The 13,478-nt window shown below is 42.5% G+C and overlaps 1 protein-coding gene across 4 annotated transcripts in view; it reads left to right on the top strand.

Moving 5' to 3' along the window:
• The window catches only part of EVA1C (eva-1 homolog C), a 46,357-nt gene that overhangs the window by 27,981 nt on the left and 4,898 nt on the right, over positions 1 to 13,478 (top strand). For all 4 annotated transcript variants that reach the window (XM_081003546.1, XM_081003544.1, XM_081003547.1 and 1 more), the window contains exons 4-5: positions 4,259 to 4,411; positions 8,681 to 8,824. In XM_081003546.1, the coding sequence (XP_080859672.1) occupies positions 4,259 to 4,411; positions 8,681 to 8,824 (297 nt within the window). The remainder of the gene's footprint in view (positions 1 to 4,258; positions 4,412 to 8,680; positions 8,825 to 13,478) is intronic.

Consider the following 13,478-nt stretch of genomic DNA (forward strand, 5'->3'; position numbering starts at 1 on the left):
TCTTGGGGTCTTTACAAGGCCCCGGTGGTAAAGGTGGTTCCGTTAAATTGCGAACCACCTGAAAGAGTCTCCTGCTACTATTTTCTGCAGATTCAATAGAGGGGGTGAAGAAAGTCTTCGCCGTCGCTATCGCCACTTGGTAGGCTCAACGTTGAGCTCTAACCTGTGTCCGGTCAGATTCGGAGTGAGTTTTCTGCCACCGACGCTCTAGCCGTCTCAGCGATTGTTTCATCGCCCTCAGCTCCGAAGAAAACCACGGGGCTGTCCGGGCTCCATGCAATCGGAGAGGGCGCTTCGGAGCCAGACAGTCGATAGCCCTGGTTAACTCCGCATTCCAGCGGGCCACCAGGGAATCAGCTGAAAGGCCATCAACATGGGATAAAGCATCCCCTACCACTCTCTGGAAACCATTTGGATCCATTAAGTGGCGGGGGCGGACCATCCGAATTGGTCCCACCTCCCTGCAGAGGGGAAGGGTCGCGGAGAAGTCCAGTTGCACCAGGAAGTGATCTGACCATGGCACTTCTTTTGTTTCACTTTTACTTAGTGTCAGATCACCCACGTCACTAGAGGTGAACACCAGGTCTAAGGCATGTCCATGACTATGAGTTGGGCCAAACTTATTCAGGGACAGCCCCATGGAGGCCATGCTTTCCATGAAGTCCCGAGCAGCCCCTTGTAAGGTCGTGTCGGCATGGATGTTAAAATCCCCTAGGACAACCAAACTAAGTGTCTCCAGGAGAACATCCGCCACGACCTGAAGCAGCTCGGACAGGGAATCCTTGGTGCAGCGGGGAGGTCGGTACACCAAAAGGAATCCTGCACTGCCCCTATTGCCCAACTTCCAGAACATGCACTCAGAAAACTGGATCTTCCCATCAGGACGCCTGGTGCAAGCTAGTGACTTCCTAAAAATCACTGCAACCCCCCCTCCCCGCCCACATGACCTGGGTTGCTGTGCGTAAGAGAAACCTAGTGGGCAAGCAGCGGCAAGGACAGGCCCATCTGCTTCCTCCAACCAGGTCTGTGTCACACATGCCAGGTCAAATCCTCCATCCACAATCAGGTAGTGGATGGCAGTGGTTTTATTCATCATTGACCTGGCATTACACAGCAACACCTTCAGGTCATGTGGGTTTCCCCTGTTGATTCCAGTATCCATCTGGTCAAGGCCAGACCCGGAGGCAGGGATAGTCTTCAAACAACAACTAAGCCTGCCTCCTCGGTAATGACATGGTCTGGTCTTAGCGTAACTCTGCCTCCTGCCCATGATCACTGAGATCGGATGTCCCAGTGCTTCCCCCCCTGTGGAACTTGTCCCAGCGATCGTGTTGGCTGGGGCCCCACTCCCAGGCAGCCCTGATCCCACCCCTTAAAACAAAACACAAACTATACAGAACCAATAAAACAACAACAACAAAAAGAACAGAACAATTATACTAAAATTAATCCCCAACCAAATATCCATCCCACCCACCGACCCCCAACAAAGGAAAAAAGGAAAAACAGAAATAAAAATTTAAATTGCCACTGACTGCTTGAGGACATTTTAAAGCACATTAACCACCTGGAACAGGGAAGCAATGGCAGAATAACTGATTTTTACATCTCTGGAAAACGGTTCTTAAAAACATTGACTTGAAACTAAATCCCTTTGGTTTCCATAGAATTTGCTTTCAGGTGGATGTGTTTGGGATAGTGTCTTTTCACCAGTTTTATCTTAATACTTATCACCTATATCCTGTGATATGGCCAAAGGTTAAACTCCATATCTGCCTCCATACTCATAGCTCTTCCAGATGAACAAATTCCTTGGCAAGATTACCACTGCAGCGGAAAGTTTTTTTGTGCAGGAAGAAAGCAGAGTTGTCCTCCAAAAGGACATTGAGTCTAATACACCAACCCCTCCCCATCCTTACTCTTAGCTGCTCCATACAAGAACTTTCGAAGAGCAGGGATCATCAGATGAGGAGGTAGAAAGGGAGAAGGACCATCCAAATCCTATAATTTGAGAGTGTCTCTTACAAAACCTTGTCTTGTCCCAATAAGATTCTTCCCCCACCCCCAGCCTCTCAAAAGTAGATTGATTTCCATAAGGAGATTAGCCATAAAGCTGCTATGTTCAGGTGTTATTTAATCCTGGATACCTCTAAGATTTAGGCACAATGAACATTATTTAGGGAGCCTGGTTATATTATTAGAATTCAGTTCTATCCCAAGTGCATTTTCTGACGTTCCTTTGAACCACCCTTACCTTTATTATTAAGACATAAAATTTATCTAACTAAATATTTAAGTTAGATTCAGGATAATATATGTTAAGAATGTAAGAAGAGCCTTGCTGGAGCGGACAGGTTGTCTATCTTGTCTAGCACCCTGTTTCCAACAGTGCACAGATAGATGCCTCTGAGAAGCCTAAAAGCAGGACATAAAGACAACAGTCTCCCCACATCTTATATCACCAGCACCACTCATAGATTTCTCTTCCCCAACCTGGTGTCCTTGAGATGTTTAGGATTGCAACTCCCATCAGCCACAACTGCAATACCTCAAGGATCACCCCTCCCCATATAAACTGATTTGGCCCTGTGATCATCATCTGAGCCCCTTTTTTGTGTGCCTTGTCCACAAGAGGTCTGGAGAGTGGCAACATGAGAAGAGGCCTTTTCTGTGGTTGCTCCTCATCTGTAGAATGTTCTCCTCAGGGAGGCTTGCCTGGCGCCTTCATTACACATATTTAGGTGCCAGGTGAAAACATTTCTCCTTAACTAGGCCTTTTGGCAATTAACATTCTATGTCCTTTTAAATGTGTTTGTAAGAAGGGGGTTAGTGGTTTGTTCTTGTACTTGTTTTTATTATGTATTTTGTGTTCTAATTTTGTATTTCTATGTTGTGAACTGTCCTGCGATCTTCAGATGAAGGGCGGTATATAAAATTAGTGAATATTATTATTATTACTATCCGGCTGGCAACTGTAGCCCAAAACATCTGGAGGGCACAAGGAGAAGGAAGGCTGGTCATCTCCTTTTCTGCATAGTTTTATATGCATTTTTGGCAAAGCTGCACATTTTTGTAAGCAATTTTTTCCAAGATAATGTGTTTTTCTATGTTGCTTTCACAAATAAATTCATTTTTATACACACTTTCCCCTAATATATGCGGTTTTGTGAATGTCATTTGGAAAACCGAATGACAAAACTTGGATAAGTGCTCGTTTTGAAGGATGCCTGTGTTTCGGTACTCGTTGTTTTGGAAAGTGTGGGCTTGATCAATTCTGCTTTAAATGCAAAGAATAGAATTTCTTCCCCATCCCTAACCGTAAGAACTTCATCTCAAAGGTGGCTATACAGATATATCTGGAAATGAACTCCATTGGTGGGGGAAATGAAGTTTACTTCTGAGTAGACATATATAGGATTGCACTGTAAATTTCTTAAGCAAGTCATGTTCTTTAGCTTCAGAGGCCATAAATAAATAAATAAATGGTTTGACAAACTGTTGAGGCACCTATGGCTGAGGTGGTCAGCTCTGCCCAATTTGCTAGTTTGTTTGGTTGTTTATGTCAGGGGTAAGGAACCTTTGCCTCTCCAGATGTTGTTGGACTCCAGCTGAGATCAGCCTTCAGCCAGGCTGGACAGTAGTCAGTGATGATAGGAGTTGGGCTCGAACAACATTTGAAGGGCCACAGGTCCCCTATCCCTAGCTTCTGTTTTTATTCTCCCACACTGGAGGTAGGATTCCCCCCCCCCCAGCCAGCTTACAAAAATGCAACAAAAATAACAAAATATAAAACAATAAAAGAACATACAATAAAACATTGTATAAAAGTAGCCACACAAAACACAGAAATCAAATGCATAACACAATGGACAATAGCGTCGTAGTAAACAACAAAGAATTCTAGCAGCATTTGACAGCCATGGCATCCAGTTACGTTTTGTGGGGCGGGGCAGGTTTTCACTGCATGCTCAAAGTAAGCACTGACTGAGCTTGGCTGGGTTCTTTTGGGAGGTTATGCCATAATCACCACCTCTCAACTGAAAAGGCTTTTTGTGGATCCACCTCAGGTCAAATGACTTAGGAAGTATGTGAGCATATTAAACAAGTAAATTGAGATATTATGGGGAGTGGGCAGCAGGGAACATCACAAAAAGATTGCACTTTCAGCAGTGATCGTAGGTTGTTTTTGTAAATGGACCAGACTAACAACCAGACTAACTCCCCACCAATAAGCACTGTTTTTCTCTTTCCTTTGCAGCTGAATATAAAACCAGATTAGTGTGTGAGAATGAAGAACTGAAACTCCACTGTAAAGAGTCGAAATTCCTTAACATCTATTCTGCCTCATATGGCAGGGCTGCACACAAGGAGGACACCTGTGCTACAGAAACGGGCCGCTTCCCTCAGTTTGGTAGGTTGACAAAAGAGTATCTGTGTTAGGTCAGATTCACTGGCAATGACCACTGGCATCCCCCAACCTGATGGCCTCCGTATATTTTGGACTACACTCCCACCAGTCCAGCAAAGCTGACTGGAGTTGCATTCTAAAACATCTGGATGGGGAAGGCTGGAATAGTGGGTTAAACCACAGAGCCTAGGACTTGCCGATCAGAAGGTCGGTGGTTCGAATCCCTGTGACGGGGTGAGCTCCTGTTGCTCGTCCCGACTCCTGCCAACCTAGCAGTTCAAAAGCACATCAAAGTGCAAGTAGATAAATAGGTACCACTCTGGCAGGAAGGTAAACAGTGTTTCCGCGCACTGCTCTGGTTCGCCAGAAGCGGCTTAGTCATGCTGGTCACATGACCCGGAAGCTGTACACCGGCTCCCTTGGCCAATAAAGCGAGATGAGCGCTGCAACCCCAGAGTTGGTCACGACTGGACCTAATGGTCAGGGGTCCTTTACATTTACCTTTACAGCTAAGCTGTATGAATGTATGCTTGCGAACACAATTGCCCTGATTTTTGGACAGGAACTATAGACATGGAAAATAATTATTTTAAAGGCAACCTAGCTAAAGTTCTAACACTTTTGTTTAGCATGCCAGGGCACTGTCTTGGAAAACTATGGTAAAAAAAATGCAGGATTCAGTTCTTAGTTAATATTTAACTGTTTAACAGGATTCAGGATTTCAGCCAGAGTGCTGCTTGTTTATGCCTTAGTTCCAAGTATGCGGCATGGATGCATTTAGTCCTATTTTCAGCATATTACGAGACCAAAATATACACACAGCTTGTTCAAAACCATCTGGGTTTTGATGACAACAAAAACCCATGTGGGAATTACTGATGACATAGGCCTAGTTCCCAGGGCCAAATCAGGCCACAGAGGCCCCCTGATCAGATTTCCTGCTGTCTCTTTACATTTTGGAAAAAGCTTGAAGGTTATGTCTGCATGCAGAAAGTTGTTCTGTGAAGCATCTCCATGTTCCTGCTTTTGCCTAATATAGAGGTTGAGAAGGAACCCCTTATTTTTTCTCCCCTCTTTTAGAAAATGGCTGGCTGTCAGAGGAATTTGGGGCAGAGATACATAATGCCTGAAGTTGTGTTAAAGGAAGTCTGTGCCCATGTGGTATTAGTAATAACAATGATCAATTCGTTTTCAAACAGGAGAAGGGGGATGAAATGATGAGATCCAAAAAAGAATGTGTATGAAAGGAACGCAAGCTTTTTTCTTGAGGGTACGATGATGTCACAAAAACATAAGGGAATTATTCTCCAGATATCTGGGGCGGTTGCTCAAGGAGATCCTGCTGCCTGAACATTATTTTGACAAAATATGCCATGTGTAATATTTATAAGTAGGTCCCTCATGCATCTGCTTACACAGCAAAACTTTAACTACAGTTGTACCTTGGTTTTCAAATTTAATCCGTTCCAGGAGGCCGTTCGACTCCTGGAACAGTTCGAAAACCAAGGTGCTGCATCCTGCAGCCAATCAGAAGCTGCACCAAACGTTCGACTTCCGAAAATTGTTCGAAAACCAGAACATCACTTCTGGATTTCGATCCTTTGGGAGCTGAAACGTTCAAGTTCAAAGGCATTCTTCGGCTTCCGAGGTTCCACTGTACTTGAGTGAAGCCGAGATGAACATGAACGTTTGTATGTTACTTTCACCACATTTGCTTGCTATAGGCTCAGCTGCACCAGCTCATGCACCAAGTGGATAGCTACATCTGTCTATCAAGGTTTCCGTTTCCTTTTGCTGCCCCAGCCTAGCATTTGGCTAGATAGCCATTGATATGCGCTCATTGGCAAGGCCGCTCCAGATCTTTCATGGATTATTTTCTCTCTATGGACTATAAGGACCATACTTGCCTAGCCCATAAGAAGATTGTAAGGCTCAGTGCATGAAATGAATACCTTGGAGAACCAGGCAAGCTGGCACATGTGCATATTAACGTATTGCTTATAAAAGTGAAGGGGGAAAATGGAATTCTATGTTAACAGGAAGCAGGGTAATAAAAAATCAAGGCTTGGTTACTTTGACTTCATGGTCTACACAAATTACCTCCTCTCTACGCCAAACATTATAGCCTGCCAACTGTTCTAAACTTGGCTTGGCCAAGTTCTTGTCTCTTGTGTTCATCACCCTGCTTTCAAACCAATCATTTTCCCAATAAGGCACAAGATTTAAAAGACAATTTATTGGCCAGCGAAAATGAAATACGATGCCAAGCTGAGAGAATGGGAAAAGTTTTAGGTTCCCATATGTTCCTGAAGCTATAAATTGTTCTGGTTAATATTACAAATGCTTGAAGGAAAGGTTATGCAAAAGACAATATAACCTGTGAAAAGGATCATGTTCAGGGGCCAAACTAGACCTGATGTTAAAAAAGCATGATTGCATTTAACAAGTATTATTTTATCCTTTCAAATGCCTCAAACATTATATCCCACTATTTGAAGTGTTGTTGTTTTTCCATATTTGATTTGCTTCTTAAAGCTCCCAGGTCCCAAGTATGGTGAGCCCACGAATATGCAAGCTTTTATTTTTATTTTCTAGGAAATTTCTAGCACCAAGATTTAGTCTTAGAGAAACATTTTTTAAATGGATCAACAAGCAGCAAGGGAAACAGTTTAAATCACATGAATATTGTTTGTTCTGTTTAGTAAACACGGCTGTTTGGGATGAACTTCTTTTTAATTATATCCTTCTTTCCAGCATCACACAGTTGTCACTGCATGATATGCAGTGCACACATGTGAATGTGTGGAGTGCCCAATCTTTGCTGTACAGTTGGCTCTGGCTAGTCCATTGAATTGAAAGCTTTTGTGCACTACAGAACAGAAAGAGAAGTCTACCAGTGTTTGAAATGGGAGAGGCTTTCAGAATCGAAGAGAAGGATTGCCAGTCTCATTAAACTCTACACAATTTATGGCTCCAGCAGCTCTGAATAATTTGCATGTCAAAACGTGTCTAAAATAAAGCCAATTAGTACCTGAAAAGAACTTTCCTTCAGAAACAACAGACTCCAATCTGTTCAATAGCAGCTCAAGTCAGAGCTGATATTTTACAGCCATGTTTTGGAAATGCTTTTATGACCTCGTCTTTTCAGTGTCAGATGGATTCATGTCCACTACATAAAAAAACACCAGCATTGCTTGGCACCCTTGTGGTTAGTAACCACTGATCACAGAAGCAAGGCAGCAGATTAAAAGAGGTTAGACAATGGACTGTGCTCTCACTCCTGCAGTGATCACAGAAGTCAATATGTTCCTACCATTATTGTGTGTGTGTTGCCGTCTCCCTTCATTTTGGCATTGAAATAACGACTCTCTGAAACTTACCCTGTGAATTTCTGAGCCCTAATCCTAGTCAAGTCACTTGACTTCATAGATTTCCTCAGCCAAATCTATGATCAAAGATAGATATACACTCATATACAACACCATCGGATCAGACAGGACAGGGGTAGCCAATGTGGTGGCCTTTAGATGCTGCTGACTAAAACTCCCACCATCCCTGGTCAGTGGCCGTGCTGGCAGGGCCTGATGGGAGAACATCTGGAGGCCACCATGTTGACTTCCCCTGAGATAGCAAGATGCAATGCATAAAAAGGGCATGTGTTGCTGAGTCCTGGTGTGTTTGTAGTCTGCCTCCCAAATTCTCAGAGCTGCATTAGGGTTGCCCACCTGCACCTGTCCAAACTTGAGGCGTCATTCTCCTGTTCTGGAAGAACTGCTTATCTCAAGAGACTAAAGAGAAGGAAGTAAGAAGGAGAAGACGGGGGAAAGTTGGCATTACTCCAGATCTTCCAGTAATTTGGGTTTGTTTTTTGGTTTGCTTGTTGCACGGGTGTGTGCAGGGGGGTGGGGAGGCAAAATTTGATGCCTCTCCCAGCTCTCACACTGCCTTCCCGAGCTGGCTAAGTGAAGTGCTGGGCTTTGGGAAGGTGTGAGGCACTGGCAGGGTCCTGGAGCCCTCCCACATCCTTCCGAAAGCTGGGAAACTGCTAACTAGGCTTTGGGAAGGAGGAGCGAAGACTCTTGGACCCTGTCACAGCCTTCACATTGAGCCAAGCTATTACTGCAATGAGTAGGTTTCTTGAGTTAGCACTGTGTTTGTAACAGCAAGTATATATTTCCAAGCACACTTGTATATAATAGCTCCTTTCTTTGAACAAGTCATTGGTATCTATATTTGTATGACAGTTTTTTTAAAATTTCTCCTACATTTCAGATTGCTTTTCCTACTCAGCTTTAGCAGTATTATCTAAGATGTGTTATGGGAAACAGAGGTGCAAAATCTTTGCTAACAACCATAACTTTGGAAGACCATGCCTGCCTGGTGTGAAAAAATATCTCAACGTCAGCTATGCATGTGGTAAGAAAAATTACATTACAATTTTTTTACATTATAAAATCTGGATTTTATAATGCCAGATTGAGAAATCCACATGTATATAAAGAGGCATTTGTTTCTAAATCTGGGCTTCAGCTTACACCTGTGATCTGTATCATTCCCATATTTTAACACCAGAGTTGGGTACATTCATAGTTACAGATTTATAGTACCCAGTTACTATTAATAAAACCTTGAAAAGAATAAAAGATGAAAATAAATGTATTAGCAAAAATATTGCCCCCCCCGCAAAATGTTGTTCAGTGACAATTAGTGTGAATGTATGAGTGTGAGGGTTCCAAGGGAGGAGATTGCAGCTGCAGCCCTTCCATCCCATCTTCCTCCTGCTACTCTGCCATGAGCTAAGGCAAGGCTTGTCTTGCTCCAAGCAAACCACAAGCTGCAAATCACTCTTGGTTATACATCTTGGCTGGTCAGAAGTAAGACATACCATGAACCTGGTTTCAGATGATACACCAAGTCAAACTATAGCTTAGCTCACAGCAGCGTTTATAATGTTTGAGGTATTTTGTGTTTAAATATTTTATGGTAGCTGCTCAGAGTGGTTGGGGTAACCTAGTCAGATGGGTGACTCATCATCATCATCATCATCATCAATTCAGTCCAAAGTGTTCAGTTTGTTGACCAGAGGACAATAAGTGTATGTTAAGGGAAAGAGCAGGACGTGGGTGGCGCTGTGGGTTAAACCACAGAGCCTAGGACTTGCCAATCAGGTTGGTGGTTCGAATCCGCGCGATGGGGTGAGCTCCCGTTGCTCGGTCCCTACTCCTGCCAACCTAGCAGTTCGAAAGCACGTTAAAGTGCAAGTAGATAAATAGGTAGGAAGGTAAACAGCATTTCCGTGCGCTGCTCTGGTTCGCCAGAAGCGGCTTAGTCATGCTGGCCACATGACCCGGAAGCTGTACGCCGGCTCCCTCGGCCAATAAAGCGAGATGAGCGCTGCAACCCCAGAGTCGGTCACGACTGGACGTAATGGTCAGGGGTCCCTTTACCTTTACTTTTAAGGGAAAGAGCATGTATTCTGCAGTGTATTGATTTTGCAATCACACACACACACACACACAGAAACTATCAATCACATTTCTCTTTCTCTCTCTCTCACTTGATTAATTTCAAATATGTTTCCTGCCATGATAATTTGATGCAGCCTGGAGCATTTGCAAATGATTTGATGCTTTAACTGTTTTCCACATGGCCTAATGGCTTTGGGTAAGGCAGAGTTTTGGAATGTGTGAAATGCCACACACACCAGTGGGGGCTTGTGTTGACAGACTTCCAGGGAATGAATGCAATAATTACTGTTAGCAAGTCTGTTCATAGACGTTTCTGATCATAGCATTAAGTTCGCTTTTCCTTTGTTGGTGTCTGCAGATGAAGATTAATGCATAGCAAGTGGCAAGGTCAAGTTCTTTTGTCTCTAGAGTCAGGAGAGAGAAAATACTGAAAGCACTTTGGACTAAAAAGAGCTACGCATTTAAGTATCAGTGCTGTTTATTTTTAGGTTTCTTTTCAGAGTGTTATTTATTGTCTAGCAGCCAATTTTCTTCTTCGGTTTTTGAAGCCCTGTTTTAACTTACCCACCTTTATATGTAATTTTTAAAGGGATAAATAGATCCATTCATCCCATCTTAAGAACTGCAGATTCCAGTGGGTGGGCTGCATCAAAACTGGGTGTGCCGCTCAAATGGACTGTAAAACAGATTATGCAGGGCTGCTGATTGGGCTGAGCCACCTGGAACAGCTATGGGGCGGAGGTGGGTAATACGGGCTTCACTATCTACACACACTATAGGCACGATAGATGTCTGCTGAAGGTGTTGAGTCAAGTATAGTTGACATAAACTCTCAAATGGGAACGGGAGGGAATGTTTTCTTTCTAAATTCCACGACTCATAGCCTTAACCTATGCCAGCAGCTCACCTTTTTAATTACTACAGCTTAGAGCATAGATTCCAGAACTGTGTTTTGCACGCCGGTGTGTCATGAGAGGTGCTGGAATGTGCCCTGAAAACTTAATCCAGCATACTGAATGCATTGACTGTTCTGTGGCCTGTGGAGCAAGGAGGTCCCATAGTGAAGCTTTGATCCTCCTCCTTTCCACCAAAATATGAACCGTGAGTCACCAAATCCCAAGGGAGGGGTGCAGCTGATAGGTATGGGTGAATTCTAGCACCGTCCAGAAAACTCTGTCCTCCCAACCTTGAGCCCTGATGGAGTAACTAAAGGGTGGGAGACAAGAGGCTATATTAACTGGACTGTCCTGAAATTCCAAGGAGAAGACCTGCCTATTGTTTTGGGAGCCGATTAAACATATGTGCAATGTATATGTAAAATTTAGACATATCTGTAAAATTTAAGCACATATTAAATGTACTTCTGGTTTTAGTCCAAAAAGGTGAATCCCACATATCAAAAGTGTGAAAAACCCTGCTCTAAAGACATTGCGCTATTCCACACGATATTCAAAAGCCAAGCCGAAACAAGAGGGGATTTGCAACAGAATGTTGCCGTGTGTAGTGGGGGGCTGCTATTATTGCACATGCTGGACTTCCATTGAGCCTGTAATTGCTCTCTTGTGTCTGGGTGGTGCTGTTTTTGTTGCATAAGGAAAGGCACTCAGGTAATTGAGTTGACTATTAATATTATAGGATCACTCACACATTTTAAAAGCACTTTAGCAATCATTCAGAAATCTTTGCCCAAGGCATTTTATGTACATTACCACCATTGACAAGTTACAGATGGGTAGCCGTGTTGGTCTGCCATAGTCGAAATAGAAAAATTCCTTCCTGTAGCACCTTAAAGACCAACTAAGTTAGTTCTTGGTATAAGCTTTCGTGTATCTGAAGAAGTGTGCTTGCACACGAAAGCTTATACCAAGAACTAACTTAGTTGGTCTTTAAGGTGCTACAGGAAGGAATTTTTCTATTTCCACCATTGACAAGTTATGGTTTCCCCATTTTACTCCCTTCATCTAGTGTGAATGAAGGCACTCTCCACACCTGACGTCCTACCCCAGATGCTAGTCCAGACTGCCCTGCAATAAAACTAGGACTCAGTTCAATAAAACAACAAAACAACAATTGGAAGTCAAACCAGAATTAGCTTAATTAAATATATTTCAAGACAACAATCTGGATTTACATAATAAAGAACTAATAAGTCATTTATGACAAGCATTGAAATGCAATATAACCAGAGACTGGAAATACCTTTTGGGCACAACAGACAATTGGTATAGACCAGTTTGAGAAACTGCCCTCCTTGAAAGATTATCCAATAAACTACTGTTGACACATGGACAGATTAAGAAAGATGGCTTTATGCCAGTGTGGATTAATTTCAGAAAATGAACAATCCCCCATCAGCATTTTGCTCAATCTGGTTGATCTAAATTTAAATTTAAACATACATTATTATATTCACTTTGAATCCCTCCCCCCGTTCATCAATATAGCAACACTTTATGTTGCTTCACTGGTAACATAAGAGGAAAAATGGTCATTACTCATACTTAATCTAAGCAAAACCACAAGGGCTCCTGATTAGGCATTTAGCTGCTGTGTGATGTTGACTGTTATCTGTTAACTTTGCTCTATCCTGTTTCCCCCTTTGTTTTTGTTTAAACCAATTAACAAAACAATAACTTATACATTGAACCATATGTTATAGATATTACTGCAAATTTATTATGCTATGTTTGTGATATACCAGTGGCAAGAGAAGACTTGGTCTATTTATTTGTATCATATATTATTCCTATGATCCTTGTTTACAGAACCTGATTGAAAATTATTATTATTTTATATATAAAAAACACCTAGGATGTAATTCTGTTATAATGTAATTTGTGACTGGATGGCAGTGATAACCTTCAGCTTTATTTGACCATCTCCGACACTCCTTCATTCCTCTCCTCTCCCTTCTGATATTTTTCTTCAGGATTGTATGCCAATTTTTCTAATCACTTCATTGCTCTTTTTTGATGAGAAAGCTGCATTTAGTATTACAACCATATACAAGCAAGGGAAATAATTTAGCTTGGAAAAGAGTGCATGTAACCTAGAGAATCTGTGTGCATTGTCAAAATGTCAAAACAACTATGATAAAAGATAATGCCTGACTTCCAAGCAGTGTGGAAAAAAATCTGACACCTGAAGAGCTAGTCATATACATGATATGTGCACCCTTTTTAATCTTTGTTGGAAGAATGTGAAATATTTCCAAATTAACATCCCAAAAATGCATTGGGGCAGACATGGATTGAAGAAAAATGTTCACTGTCTGCTTAGATTGATAGCTATTCCACTTTGGAGTTATAATTGCCTAAGGGTGTGTGTATGAGTAGCGGGGAGAGGGCCCTGCCGATTGTTAAGTGCCAAACTACAAGTTGCAATGGAGAAGAGAAGATGTAGAATTAAACAGCAGCTAGCTGAAATGTATGAGTCCATTTCTTCATGAGTCTCAGGCCTAGTCATTTTATCCATGGCACTGCAGACCAGATGTCGTTTTCTTGTCTTTGTGGCCTAATCCACATGGTAAGCCGTGAACAGTGTGCTTATTTGGTGACAGCCACCATGTGGACCAATGGCACCTGTAAGGGTCATGTGCTCAC

The sequence above is a fragment of the Podarcis pityusensis genome, assembly GCF_964106645.2.
Source record: "Podarcis pityusensis genome assembly, chromosome: 4".
Taxonomy (NCBI): Eukaryota; Metazoa; Chordata; class Lepidosauria; order Squamata; family Lacertidae; genus Podarcis; species Podarcis pityusensis.